This window comes from Crocuta crocuta, unplaced genomic scaffold, assembly GCF_008692635.1.
Source record: "Crocuta crocuta isolate KB4526 unplaced genomic scaffold, BGI_CrCroc_1.0 scaffold10, whole genome shotgun sequence".
Taxonomy (NCBI): Eukaryota; Metazoa; Chordata; class Mammalia; order Carnivora; family Hyaenidae; genus Crocuta; species Crocuta crocuta.
In genome coordinates this window covers 1920268-1935234 of record NW_027527551.1, presented here as the reverse complement: position 1 = coordinate 1935234, position 14967 = coordinate 1920268, and the positions used below count along the sequence as shown (strand labels likewise).

General features: G+C 46.4%; 1 protein-coding gene across 3 annotated transcripts in view; it reads right to left on the bottom strand.

Moving 5' to 3' along the window:
• The window catches only part of SAMD4A (sterile alpha motif domain containing 4A), a 96305-nt gene that overhangs the window by 28314 nt on the left and 53024 nt on the right, over nt 1–14967 (bottom strand). For all 3 annotated transcript variants that reach the window (XM_077768235.1, XM_077768225.1, XM_077768245.1), the window contains 2 exons: nt 8869–8978; nt 6551–6637 (listed from right to left, as the gene is read on the bottom strand). In XM_077768235.1, the coding sequence (XP_077624361.1) occupies nt 6551–6637; nt 8869–8978 (197 nt within the window). The remainder of the gene's footprint in view (nt 1–6550; nt 6638–8868; nt 8979–14967) is intronic.

Genomic DNA, 14967 nt, shown 5'->3' with positions numbered 1-14967 from the left:
AATGAGAAGGGACATTCAGGGGAAGTTTTAAGCAAGGGAGCGACATGTTGTCAAAGAATCATTCTGGAGAGAAAGATGGATAATATATGTATACTATACAGTTGACTCCTGAACAACATGCGTTTGAACTGTGCGTATCCACTTACATGTGGATTTTTTTGATACAGTACAGTGTTATGAATTTATTGATGATTTTCTTAGCATTTTCTACTCTGTAGCTTACTTTATTATAAGAATACAGAACATAACACATATGGCATACAGTGTATGTTCAGTAAGGCTTCCAGTCAACAGTAGGCTATTAGTATTTAGTTTTTGGGGAGTCAGAAGTTACACATGGATTTTCAGCTGCACAGGGGAGGAGTCAGTGCCCCCTACTGTTCAGAGATCAACTAAAATTATATATAATATAAATGGCTTTATATGTTGTATAATAAAATTGGGCCCTTCTGCACATACAGTTTGACATACTGGCCGTTATTTATTAGGAAAAGGAGTGAATGCTGATTCTGATTGACATTTATCTATGTGCCAGATCCTCACAGAGGTACAGAACAGACTCTGATGCTTGTGGCTGGGGGTCAGGGCCTGGGAATGTTTTTTAGCATGGAGAGTGGTCCAGCCCTCTGCCCCAGTGCTGCCCCAGTGCTTTTGCAGTAGACCTCTTCCTGGGACCTGGGAAGGACACTGACAATCAAGGCCCTGATTACTAATGAAGTATTTAATCTCCCGAGAGCCCAGAATAGCAAGGACATAATTTCAAAAGCCTGAAGCATGAGTACCAGTCCATTCCTGGGATCCTCTAAGAAAAATTGCTTGGTGGTGTCAAGGAACACAAGCCCATAGAACACAATCACGTCTCTACCCTGACTTTCTGATCAGTCAATTAGAGGGTCTGTAGTGCAATGGATAGCACATTGGACTTCCTACCAATCGATTAGAAAACGGAAACTGGGGGATGGCAGCCTTGGACAGGCACATTTCATTTCGGAGCAGCAAAACACCAATAGCCCAGCCCCACCCCTGGCAGGAACCTGCTTTGCTCAGGAGGTTGGAAGCAGAAACTTAGCCTAGTTGGCACCCAGGGCTTTTGAGGAAAAGTGAAATGCTAAGTAGCCATCAGAATTGTTTCAGTCCTGGCCAGAGATGGGTTTAGAGGAGAATGTCCAGCCCATTGTAGAGGAGAGAGTCCATTTTTCTTTCAAAGAGGAGGGCTGAAGAGTCTACCGCCTTCCTTCTAAACCTGGTGGATATGATGGAGGAAAGACTTAGCTTGCTGCCTGTGCCAGCAAACCTGATGCATGAGTCATGGAGTCACATGATTGGTCCCTTGTTTTGGACCTGCTGATCTATCAGGGCAGGGCACATGGAAGCAAGCTAGCTGACCTAAGCCAGGAGAGCACCTATTGCCTTTCCTGACCCAACTATGTGCCAACTGGGGTGACAGGGATTCCCACCTCGAGGTCCTCCACTTCCTGCCCACCGCCTAACAGGCACCTGGGACGTGGAGCCTTCTGGTCTTCTCCAGCCCCTGACTGGGGGCAGGGGGGAAAGGGAAAGGAGAGAGAGAAGGGATGAAGCTTCCTCACTGAGTGGGAGCTGAGGCGGCAGAGCTGGCCGGCCTATTTGGGAGATCACATGCACCCTGCCATGCCATCCCATGTGACAGCTACCACTGAGGTGAGAAATGTACCCTTGTGACATTGTGTCCACTGCCACCAAGCAACCCTTGCCTGCTCTTGTCACATGCGAAAAGGCTTCCGTAGTTACTCAGTGATGGAGGAAGGAGATTTTGATTATGCTAAGAGCTGAACTCTTTGAAACAGGAAAAATACACTTGTCCCAAGTTCAAATCTTCACTTAGTCCACTGGAGACAACCATACCAAAAAGGAAACCATAAACCTAACGAATAATGATGGACATTTTCTGTCAAACATAACTTATCAGGAATCATGCAGAGCTTTGTTTGGCTTCCCCCCGCCCCCGCCATTGACTTGAAGCCACTGCCTCAAAGAAAACACTTGGCTAACAACAGGTTAACCATGCCCCTTTTGCCAGCCTCCATGGGGTTACCTATCTGACTCTTCAAAAATCAATTCTAGAACTCAACACTGAGTGCCCAAGTTGAGAAGGAAGTTAGAAAATGGCCCAAGTGGGACTCAATCCAGTGTCTCAACTAGCTGTGGGGAATTAATTCTCCATGTTGACAAAAAGAGGGAACCAACCCAAGTCTCTTGATCTTTCAGACCATAAATACACTCCCCTACATTATAAACACAAAGAGGCAAAACGAAGCTGTCCGTTCACTAAGGCACCTCGCTGAGGAGCTCACGACAGAGGGGCTCCACGGAGGCCGGCTCCCCAGTGCCAGGAATCAGCTTGGTGGCACAGCTCAGGGCCCACGCGCAGGATAGGCAGCTACTTGCCGACCTTTCACCTGGCTTTCTTAGGTCTTAGAGTAAGACTGGTTTGGAACCTTTCTCAGGGCACATGATGGCCGCAAGGGGCAAATCATCTGGAAGACAGAGCTGGGGAAGCCAGGGTCTCAGCACTTACGTGCTGACCGTGGCCCCCGGGTGGGAAGGACAGGACCTCTCACATGGTAGACGGCACTCGGGCACTTACTGAACCTACTCCCCTGCCACCTTTCCTTCACCACACTCCAGCTGAGCCCTACTGGGAGCCAGGCACTGCGAGGCATCAGGGACCTAGAAACAAATGCAACAGAATCCTTGTCCTGAGATGCTTACAGCTCCTGGGGCCCATACAGTGTGAGCGTGCAGTCAGGACAGGGTACTGTGGGGACACTGTGTGTGTGTGTCCTTTCTTTGTGCCCGGTTCCCAGGGAATAGTTTAGCTTCACAGTTCGGGAGTTAGTTGAAAAAGGACAGTGAGTAAAAAGCACGTGGAAACACTCTGTTATTAAAGATCAATGGTGAAGGGGCGCCTGGGTGGCTTAGTCGGTTGGGCGTCCGACTTTCGCTTGGGTCATGATCTCGCGGTTGTGGGTTCGAGCCCCGCGTCGGGCTCTGTGCTGACTGCCAGCTCAGAGCCTGGAGCCTGTTTCAGTCTGTGACTCCCTCTCTCTCTGACCCTCCCCTGCTCACGCTGTCTCTCTCTCTCTCCTAGAAATAAAAAAAAAAAAAAACAAAAAAAAAAAAAAAAGATCAATGGTGAAAAGTCTGCCCCAGCTACCATTCTAATCTTAACTTTTTCTTTTCCACCAAACATCTTGAGAAGTCTGTACTTCCTTACCCCATGGCCTCATCACCCATTCACACTCCTGGCTTCGTGGGTTTCTGCTTCTATCCCTCCCTTCTCCTTGTATCCCTTCTCATTACGGCCGCCAGTGACCCGCTGGCAGCCAGTTCCGGGGGGCGCTGTTCAGTCCTCACTGTAGGGGACACATCCACAGCACCTGATGGGGTTCGCTCCTTCAAACGCTTCTCCCACCCCCTGGGTGGGCTCAGCCTGTCACTGTTCAACCCTTCCATATCTTCCGGATGGTGCTTCTCAGGGCGTGGCCTCAGCTCTAACCACTTAGCATACACTTCTCAGGGAGCCAACTGCCATTTATGTACAGATGACCCAAGGACGCGTCTTCCAAGCCCTTGTGGACTCTCACCTTGTTCTTCCGGCCACTAATTTGCCTTTTCTGCCTGAGTGTCCCATAGGCACCTTAGACTCGATTGGTCCAACTGACCTCTACTTCTCCAAACCTGGCCACTCCTATATTTGCTGTTTCCAAATGGCATGGCACCGAGGCCAATGCATGGACTTCTGCTAAATGACCTCTCTTATCCCTTTCCACCCCCGCAGCCCCTGCCTTAGCTCAAGGGTACACCAAGTCTGGCCGTAGGCTCCTGACGAGTCTTCCACCCAGTACCGGGCCCTCTAAGGTTTCCCTCTTTGTCACCACTGCAGAGTGCTGTGTTTCATCCCAGGAGGATTCTCCTACCTGCCTTGGTGATGGCACTGATCACAGGGGATTTGAGAGCACCGGCTGTGTCTCTGCCACACGTATGCGTCGCAGTGTGCATCTCAAGCTCCCCAAGGCAGGAGCCACATATTACTGTGTTGCTCACGGTTAGCCTCCAGTGGATGGGGTAAATCTAGTCCAAGGCAGCTGCTTAGTAAGTGTTCAGGCTGAGTGGAAGAGATCTGGACATGGAGCTTATCTGCAGCAACTTCTGATTATGAACTAGCCATGGGCGGGGCCCCAGGTTCTGTGTGAGGTAAGAATGCTGTACGCAAGCAGGGGCCTGATGACAGCATTTCCAACAGCATAATCCGCTCAGGACATCTGGGATCACCAGAGACAGGGCTGAGCAAGTCTGCCACTGGTGGCCTAAGTGGTAAACTCCCTCCCTCAAAGTGTAGGAGAGCCTTGGTCCCAGAGGAGAGAGAACACAGCCAAGGGGCTGCTGAGGACCCCCAACCCCAGGTCATCAGCTCCCGAAGGGATAAGGGATAAGTTCAGGTGTCCCAACGCAAGTGTTCCGAAGCAAGCTTAATGCACCGGTCTCATAGACACATAAGCTTCCCTCCTCAAGGATGTCAAAGTAAACTCAGTACTGCTCTGCTGTTGACCATTTGCTGCTCTCAGAGTTTGTATTACATTTGTCATCATTTTATCAATTCCTGTTCCAGCACCTGAGTGGCTCAGTCAGTTGAGCATCAGCCTCTTGATTTCGGCTCAAGTCATGATCTCACACTTCACGAGTTCATGAGTGCAGAGCCTGCTTGGGATTCTCTCTCTCCCTCTCTCTGCCCCTCCCCTGCTTGTTCTCTCTCTCTCAAAAATAAATAAAAATAAACTTAAAAACGTTCCCATTCCAGTGAACCAGGCAGAAAGTATTTTTGTGGAATCAATATCATCGTAGGTGTGGAATGACACGGACTTATCAAAGGCCAGATAGAAAGTCTGTGGCATATCAAGGCCACCTGTTGCCACCCTGTGCCCTTGTTACCCTGTGATATGGCCCAAGGCCACAGGGACTAGAGCAAACAGCAGTTCCATCTCTGTCTTTCAGGTCGGTGCATTTCCTCAATGCCAGAGTTCCTGTGAGTTCCCGAAGGATGCTCCGGAGGTAAGGGGGGTGGGGAGAGAAGACAGTCACCCATTCACCGTAATACTTAGCAAGCTAGTCCTTATGCAGAAAGCTTTCTGTGCGATCTAACAGAGGAGGAGGAAACCGGCCTTTTGAATCGTCCCCAAAAGAGAATGGTTTCTTATAATAAAGATGATAATCATCACTCTGTTAGACAAACTGCTTGGTGAAGGAGTTATCACAAAATTAAGAACAATAACCTCGGGTTCATTTGGATAGGTCACTTGTCATTTGTGACTCACTTTAATTAAGGGCAGACCGTTCAGCACGATGGGCATGTGAGTAGCCTCTCTCTGTCTGTTCCATGGTTTTAAAACCCACTTTCCTTATAAAGTTATATATGCATATTCTACACATATACTTTATATTTTATGTGATATGCATTAAATATAACTTTATGTTTTGTATGCAAAATTATATACACACATCTTTTAAAACATTTGTTAAAGTTTTATTTGTTTGAGTAACCTCTACACCCAAGTTATGACCCCGAGATCAAGACTCATATGCTCTTCTGACTGAACCAGCCAGGTGCCCCTATATACACCCATTTAAAAATTTTTTTAAATTGTTTTATTTATTTCTGAAAGAGAGAGCGAGCGAGCGAGCAGGTTAGGGTCAGAGAGAGAGGGAGACACAGAATCTGAAACAGGCTCCAGGCTCTGAGTTGTCAGCACAGAGCCCGACATGGGGCTTGAACCCACGAACCGTGAGATCATGACCTGAGCTGAAGCCGGATGCTTAACCAACTGAGCCACCCGGGTCCCCCCAGTTTTATAAATTAAAAAAACCCCTCTCACTGCATTCAAATGTTTATGTTCTCAAAATCTGCATTAGCCCTTCCTCTCTCAATACTTTGTTTCCTTCCAAAGGCAGCCTGGACACTCTAGAGACCTCACCACTCAGGCGCTGCAGGTGGCACATCCCTACAGAACTTTCCACCCACCAGTCCCGACCCCCTCCCATCAGCAATGCACAAGAATCCCCACTTGGGGCAGAGGGCAGCCCAGGAACAGGCCTGCTCTCCTCTACACCTCAGATGAAATCATAAAGCCACCACGTCCTAAAAATATCATGACCAGGGTGATGTCCGGATACAAAGACAGGAAGAGAACTTGTTTAAGCAACAAACAAAAAGGGACAGTAGCAGCTGATAGGTGCTTATCAGCGAAATGATTTTCATTCTCTCTACTGAAGCGGGAGTTTCCCGGGATGGCCAGTCACAGGCTGCCTCAACCCAGGGAATAAGTACATTTCAGCAGTCAGGTTACACAGAAGCATGGGGGACCAGGACAGTTCACCTGAAAATCCTTTCATGTTTTTCTGCCTCTGGTAGGGAAACAAGGGATCCACTCTGTAAGGTCTGCTGGGGACACCTTCAACTGAGAATTTCCCTGTGATGAAGGTGGAGATGTGCCTTCACCTGGGGATAACTTACCCTTTCCAAAGACTTCAGGAGGTTTTGTCTTTCTTTTAGTTTCTGAATACTGATGACAATTTTGTGTCTTGCACCTTTGGTAACATTCTGTAATTAAACAAAAGTCGCATTTAAAGATATATTTTTAAGAACCAGTTTAGAGACTCTTGGAGGCTATTTACTGTCATCTTGGTTCCTACATTTGCAGACTAGTAAGTATCCATTTGTCTCTCTCTTCAGTACTCATTGTCATAAAACCTCTCCTTACTAAATGTTTTCACTACATCTGTCTACCCATTTGCCTGTGTCCTTTGGTGGCGACCTTTAGGAGAGGAGAGAGGGGGCTAGAAGAGGCAATTACCCACCCAGCATGAAATGTCTTCACAGTTGCAAAGGATCATTTTAAAGTCATACACCCTCTTCTCCGTATTTTATCATTTCAGCCCCTCAGTTTGCCTGAAGGTTCGAATCCCATCCAGATCTTCACTGTTTTCTCAAACCTTTCCTAGGTTTTCCCAACTCAAGAACATGGGACGGCTGGTACAATTCTCACTGTGTGTCCTATAACACAGGGCAATTTTTGGCAGTTTGCAGGTCATCTTTGGTCTCCATAAGGAAAACCAGAGTAGGAAAGAACGTAAAACTATAGTTTAGTCATCACTTCAGCTAAATGATTAGGATTCACAGTTAGGGCTGTGGATTTTGTCTTAACTGTGTGCAATGCAGAGCCTACAGATGTATTTAAACACTTGTTGACGACACATACTGCATATTTCTGAGCAGAAGATCCTTTCTTAAGTCAGGTCTCTAATACAAACTTCTGGTGACTTCCTGCAACTAGTCATAGGATTCCTCTTAAAGAAGGAAAAGATGGGCACACCAGAGACCTCTCCTTCAGAGATATTAACATTCAAATGACAACTGAACTCACTCTCTAAGATGAAGTGCTAGGGGGCAGATTTCTGTTTACCTTGACTTTGGGTTCAAGTGAATTAAATTACTCTGAAAAGTTTGTGCTGGCCTCTGGCTTAGCCCTCTCTGTCAATTATTTCTTGTTTGTTTTTTTTGTTTTTGTTTTTGTTTTCTCCAGTCAATAACTGAGGACTTAGTTTTTTTTTCCCCTCAACTCTGACCCCAAACACAAAAAATGCTCTTAGAAGTAGCTTTCATCAACCCCTGGGATCTCAAGGAGCAATCAAGATCTAAAAAGCAGCAGGAGAAGTGTTAGGAAGTTGAAATTAGTGCCTTTCATCCTCTGAGAATGTGCAGTGCCTTTGGGCTTTGTCTTGTTTCTCAATACTGGTATTCAGCCAGGCCTGCAGAGGTTAACTGAGGGTACTGAATATGCAATGGGAAACCAGCATGAGCTGGGAGGTATGTGTCCAGAGCAGTCCTGCCCCAAATGGTACAATCTCCTCTTCCTGCAAGGGAAATACTGTTAGCTTGTTCAGACCATTAATTCTTTTAAATCATTGCTCAAAGGAAAACTGAGGTCAATTAGAAACATGCAAATGGCATTTTAAGCAAGGGAAACAAAGACATTGGTCAGATTTATTTACTCGAGCACAGCATGGTACGAAGCATGCTTAGTTTTGGGGGGGAGTGTCTATTGACGGCCTAGCCTTTGGTATCCACACTTGGGGAAAGATGCCTTAGAAGGAAGGGAGAACTTTGTTCTTTTATGGGCAAACATAGAGAAATGAAATCTGAGCCTTGGAGTAATTTCATTCTCTATGACTATCCCACATTATTCAAGGTAGTTAGAAGAAAGAGAAAGGATTTTGTACAACTTACTCCAATCTCAGCTGAGTCCAGTCTGAAAATGCTTTGTGTTGGGGAATGTCTGAGGCATGACTTGGTGCTTTGACTCATTAACTACTAAAATTTAGCTGATTTGAAAACGAGACTGGACAACAGACAGCCAATTTGTCATTGTCCAAACAAACCCTAGCTGGACAGATGGAGGGACAGGGCAAGGAAAGCAAAAGCAGGGACACAGACTCTTTGAGGCCTTGGTCAAATATTACTTCTAGGCCACTCCACTGATTCCTCCCTGGCACCTTGAACGTAGAGCGTGCACCTAGGTCATACCTTTTTCATAATACTCTTTCTCACTGAGTCTCATTTAGTTACCTGCTGGTCCCCATCTCCTACAGGACCCTGAAGGCAAGAACCCAGCCTTACTCACCATGCAATGCTGGCCAGCACCTGACAGTTCCTAGAATAAGGCAAGCTACTGGGTGGGTATAGGTATGGGTCCAAACAAGGTCTGTCTTGGGCTTCAGCTTCAGGTTCCACCTGGGGCAGCTTCTCAGGGGACGGTCGCCTGAAGCACTTACCTGAGCCTCCAGCTGGCACTCAGTGAGGGCCATCATTTCCTCATAGGTCATCTGGGAGAAAAGCGCAGCATATTTGTGCAGGCGGAGGCTTTTTAACCAGGCTGGAACATCTGTGGTGCAAGATGCGCAAGAGATGGGGAGAGAAATTGACAGGGAACGAGAAGAGATGACGAAAGATATGGGAATAGAGAAAGGAAAGGAAAGTGATGGCCAGAGGGGAAGAAAAAAAAAGAAAAAAAAACCCTTTATGTTACTATTTGTTCAATTCAATTTTGGCAGCAAATTCTGGACTTCAAAATCTTGGTCTTGCCCTGATATTCCTGCTGTTGGGTTCCCTTAATCTACTTTAGACTAGGGGTTGTTAACTGGGGTCTGTGGGCTTCCGGGCGTATAGGAAATTCCTTAAAATTATATCCCAATTTGTAAATATGTTTATTTTTCTGGGCAGAAGGCATCCATAGTTTCCATAAGATTCTCAGAGGGGTTCATGACCAAAAACATGCCAGGGAACCACTGCTTTGGTCAGACTACTTCATTACTGACTTAGAATGCTAAAACTACATATGATGAGTCTTCATCTCAAAGAAAACTTCTTTCTAGGTTCAGTGTAGCTCTTCACATGCTGTTTCCTCTGCTTTCCACAGCGATAGGTCAACCAGGCAACTGCAGGGCTCCATGGGTGGGGCTGTTGTCATTCTTAGCCTAATNAGCGCGACTGCTGACCTCTTCTCCAAGTTATGGAATGTATCTGGATGTGTTCCTGACCTTTTTCTTGAATATTGACGACAAAGGTACCAGGACTGGAAGGGCCCAGAGACTGGCTAGACAATAGGACAATAGAAATTCCAAAGCATATCTGAAATAAGCCCAAATCTGGGACTCTAGAGTTGGGAAAATTAAATAGAAACTGTATCGGAATTCATGAGAATTATCACCTTGCTAAGTACAACCAAAACAAAGCACTTGCCCAGGCTCTCTTAGAGTTTTTGAGCTGATAAGATCTTTGAGACATCTCTAGAATCAGCTAGTAGATTCTAGAATCCACTCCTTGCTCATTTTACAGATGGCAAAATTAAGTCATTAAGTCTAGGTTACGGAGCAAGTATGTGGTGAACTGGGAACTAGAACCAGACCTCCCGATTCCTAGCTTTTACCTACATCGTATCGACTTCTCGCGAGATGAGGGCCAAATAGCCCGTCAGTGCTAGGGCTGGGTAAACAATGACGGCAAAGTACTTAGAAATGTTGACGTACTGGGTAAATATTATTCATGTTTCCTATAAAGTATTATCCATTACTAACCATGTTGATTACAAGACACTGTCTATTGCCAAGTGCTTTATTCTGAGGCACTGACAAATACTCCAGAGTAAGTGGGAACCTTCCAATTAAAAAGTTTTAAAGTAGTTAACTGGGATTGATTAAAGAAACCTGGCCTATGCTGAAATCAGGCCCTGCCCCACCCCCGCCCCGGGGGAACCAAACATAGGCTTATGGAAAGGGGGTATGGGATGTTCCTGAAACTCAAAGATACAAGGGGAGGGTAGCCCTGGGGAGGTCACTTCTTGATGTGCGGTAACATGAAGGCCAAAGAAGGGGAACTTCTAGGGAAACAGAATTGGATACCCCACGCCATGTTAAGAAGAAACTCTGTCATCTCAGGCAAGAAATCACTTGATTTTGTGCTTGGAGGCCCTTCATTCTACTGTGACAAGCGGAGGGTCCCTCTGGGATCATCAGTAACCACAGAGAGACAAGGCTTCCTCAGGCACACAGTACCAACCCCTTATATTCTCCTCGGCCCAAACTGGTTTGGCAGAGTCCAGACCCTGCCAGCTCTGGTGCTGTCCCTCCTGTGACATCCTGGACCTATTTTACCAGACTTTGTTCTCCACCATGTCTTGTTGTTGCTGAAACAATGCTAATACTTCTGCAGAGCGAGCAGCAAATAACTACAGCTCCGGCTTTTGGGCCAATGACTTGTTAACAACTTTGGCACCAGGATTCATGTTTGCTACTTTGAAAAGCCCCAAGCTGCTGCCCAGAAAACTCAATGATCATGATTCAGAGAAGTCTGAGTAACCCCAAGGCACACTTGGGCAAAATCTGTCCCGGAGATTATGGAGCATCTCATGGGCCAGATTTTCACTGGGTGCCCTACAGTTTAGTCATGCAAAATCCACCAAAGATAAAACAGAGTTCTCAGCTACTAAATTGTTGTAAACTGGGTCATTTATAAGCCAAAAGGACAATATAGGGTTTTAAGAGTTGGGGGAGAAAGAGGTGAAAGTCTGGGCTTTGCAAGACGAATACTCTAATCAATACTAGATTCCTTTCCACAAAAGATCTGACAACTAGAATTTCTATTTGAGGGCTGGAAGACCCTCTCACCTGTATAGCTAAAACACAGGTCATTGGGAATTGTCTTCCTACAAAAGGTTCCTACATAACATGGTGAGTCAGGCCTTCCTGAGAAGTTACCTCTAGATAATGTTCCTGGGAAATGTAAGCTCCAATTGGCCATATGTTCCTTGAGGCAGGCACATGTTGACTCTGCTTGTATAGCAAGTGTGTGTCAGTGCCTAGCTCAGTGTTGTGTGCTTGAAGAGCTCTCCTTCTTGAAACATGAACTGATGACCAAAGAAGAAGAAATCCCAGTTCTTAAGAACATAGCCTACTAATCTTTCATCCTCTGGTTGGAGAAAAGGTACCTTCTTTTGCCAGGAATTAAAACAAAAAACTCCACGAGGAGGGAAATAAACCAGTAAAGTGAGAGCACCTGGACCATTTCACGCCTCCCAAGCCAGGAATTCCAATGACTTGGATGCTAGATTCTGTAAAGATGTTACCCAGAGGCAGAGTCGAACTAAAAGTTCAGGTGCTTTCTTGTGGTCCAGGTGCCATAGGGTTGGATGCAAAGCTAAGAACCACCTCACATAACCTCAGATATTATTTTTTTCATTCTGCAAAGCTGTGGCTATGGTTGAGAGACAAAGACAAGCAGGGCTATTTTCTGTGGGAGCTGATACATGATTGATGGCATGCATGCCTCCTGGGTTCCCACCTCTGGCTGGCACACAGCCATTTAGCTTCATCTGGGCTGCTTCTGATCGACGTGCCAATGGAGATCCCAGACTAGAAAGTCACTCTCTTAGGCAGTGTGGGAAAGATTAAGATGCTTTTGCTGTATGCTGGCTTGACTTCCTTGGCAAGTGTGGGCATCCTGATATTTGCTCAACATTTTGAATGTTTGCTGTGGGGGCCATGCATGTCCCTGCCACCAAGGAACTTTTAATCCAAAGAAAATAGCTGACTCACACAAAACATTTATAATAGTTTCAGGACAAGTGCTAAATCAACTCAGGGTTCTAGGCAGGCACAGAACAACGTGCATTCTGGTTTGCCCTGGGGAGTAAGGGGTAGCTTCTGGAAGTCCTGGAATCACCGGGCAGACCTACTGAGGAAGCCATCTCAGGAAGCAGGAACAGCATATTAGCAAAGCACCAAGCCAGGAGAACCTTTGGGGCTGAGCAAGCACTTGGGTGAATGATAGAGAATGGCTAGTATATAACAAGGTGGGACAAATAGGCAGGGGTCCAATGATTGAGATCTATAATGCTGAAAACAAGGAGAGTAGACCTCATCTTTGGGTGATGAGGAACTGCTGAAATCTGAGCAGCATAGGCACAATCGGATGAGTATGTTCGAAAGATGATGGCTGTCAGTGTAAAGCCTGGACTGGGGGATGTGGGAGTGGAGGCTGGGAGATGAGCTGAAGCCCTTGGAGATGGCTTAGAAGGGCAGTGGTGAGGAGAAGGAAAGCTTGATGATCTGGGAATTGGGAAGATGAGGGAGACTGGTGGTTATTCGGATTCAAGCTTGGGAAGACAAAGTATAGGGGAGCAGCAGGTTTGGGGTGACAGGGGAGAGATGGTGAGCTCCACTTCATGTCAGCTGAGTGTTACTGCCTCCACTCTCTCCAGGTGGAGAAGTCAACTGGAAAGATCTCTGAAGTGAGGTCTGAGCCGGAGAATTTGTCAGCAGCACATGGTGGTGGTTTGAAGCCATGGAAGTGGGTGAGGTCACTTAGGGAAAGAGCATGGAATGAGAACAGGAAGATGGAGCCCTGAGAGCATGAGGCTTTTAGCAGAAGGTGTGAGAGGAGAAGCCCATGAAGAAAATTGGGAAGAGAAAGCCGAGGGGTAGGAGGTTTCTAGGAGAAAGTACCATGTGCAGATTGTGGCTCCCATGCACAATGTCCATCCTTCATAAACCTCCTTCTAGATCTTGCTGCAATCCATAGTGGTTTATCTTCACAAGGCCATTTTTGAGAATAGCGCTGCACTCATCTTTTCCATGCTCTGTGTTTACCTGACAGTCTTTACCAATGGGATCAATTTCCAATTATGCTGATTTCTATTTCCCCTTTTAGAGTTTGGACAAACCAGCCACAAAGAAGTGTTGTGGTGCACACAATAGCTCACACAGAAGCTGGGCTCCAAGTAGAACTTGAGCTGCTTTTTTCAAATATTTGCTGCTGGGATGGCTGCAAATACCACTCAACAGGCCATGCAGAACCTGCCTCACAAACAGAGAGGCTCCACAAGATTGAAAGATGGAACCAGTACTGCAGAAGGGCCCGATATGGGAAGCATCATAAAGGGCAGGGAGTAAAACTTCCCTGGAAGAGAGAAACATGAACAGCCTTGGTTTCCACAAGGAACCTCACCTGTGGAGGTCCTGGCACCTGCAGACAGAAGAGAAACTCCCACTTGCCACAGAGAGCCAGGCTAATCCCAAACAACTCTCTCTCTTCCCAGGACACAACTGCATCCTTGGTCTTTGAGGGAGAGAAGAAAGCCAACTGAGGTGGGTAAGAAGAGACTAACTCTTCCGTGCTGAAGTGAGAGGGGGAAAGATCCCTTTCAAATCCAAAGCAGAAGCCTAGGAACAGCATTGATATTGCTGAAGCCTGTCTCTTTCTGGCCAGAGCAGAATGAGCAGCCCAGTGCTGTTCCAGCCTCTGAGCAAAGGCGCCTTGGTCTATGGTTCTTGTGAACTGTGGGCACGCTGCTCCTTGATCCTGGGAAGTGTGCATGGTGTCCCCTCCAGGAGGGGTTCCAGGCAGATGGAGGGTACGTGTGGCTCTGTGAAGAAACAGGTTGAGTGAAATACCCACTTAGATGGTTTGGATACAAATACAGGGACTGAATTTCTCAAAGTTTCCATTAGCGATGACATTCATAAGTGGTGTTCCACAGGCAGCTCGCATTGCATCGTTAAACAGCGGCTGGGTTCCACGTGGAAAGTTGCCCTCTGCATGCCCGCACAGTTCTGAAAGCACTGCAGCAGAAGACACGTGCTTGGCCAAGAATGGCGGTTAAAAGACTCATGACCCTTAGAAGTTGGGGGAATCCTGGAAATGTGCTCTTCAAGGACAAGGAGGCTTCGGTCTGCCTTAGAAGAGGGGACGTGATCTGAGCCCATTAGGACCTGTCCATCCATGCAGGCTATATGCTGGCATTTGGGAATAAAGAAAGTGAAGTAAATTTACTAACTCCTGGCCTTGAAGGTAGACGAATTCAAGACAGCATCTAGAAAGTCAACATTCAGAAAATAGTGGCTTGTTCCCCTGGCAGCCATGTTGAAAAGCGTCCCAGCCACCTCCCACTCTGTCACAACTTTATGACCCTCAGAAATGCTGTATTCACAACCTTGCTCACAGAGGTTGCTGTCAGGGTTTCTTTGTCTTAAAGAGGATCATACTTCTCAATAATTTTTCTAATCTCATTCTAAGACCAGCAGAAGTTCAGAGATTTACATTTCAAAAATAACTCAAAACCCCACAACTGGGTCCTTCAGAATAGGCAATATATTTCCTTTGCTGCAGAGAAAAAAAGTTTACTTAAGTTTCATCTAAGAAAGACTCTCTAGAAAAGGCAACCAAGCCTATTTTCACAGTCCCCAGTCCCCTCCACTCTTAACTGCTGTGTTTCTATCATGGTTCCTGAAGCCACAGGATTGTATACAAACAATGTAACAGTTTCAATTACCTCCATGTTTTGTACTAATATAACAGCCACACATCATAAGTCAACC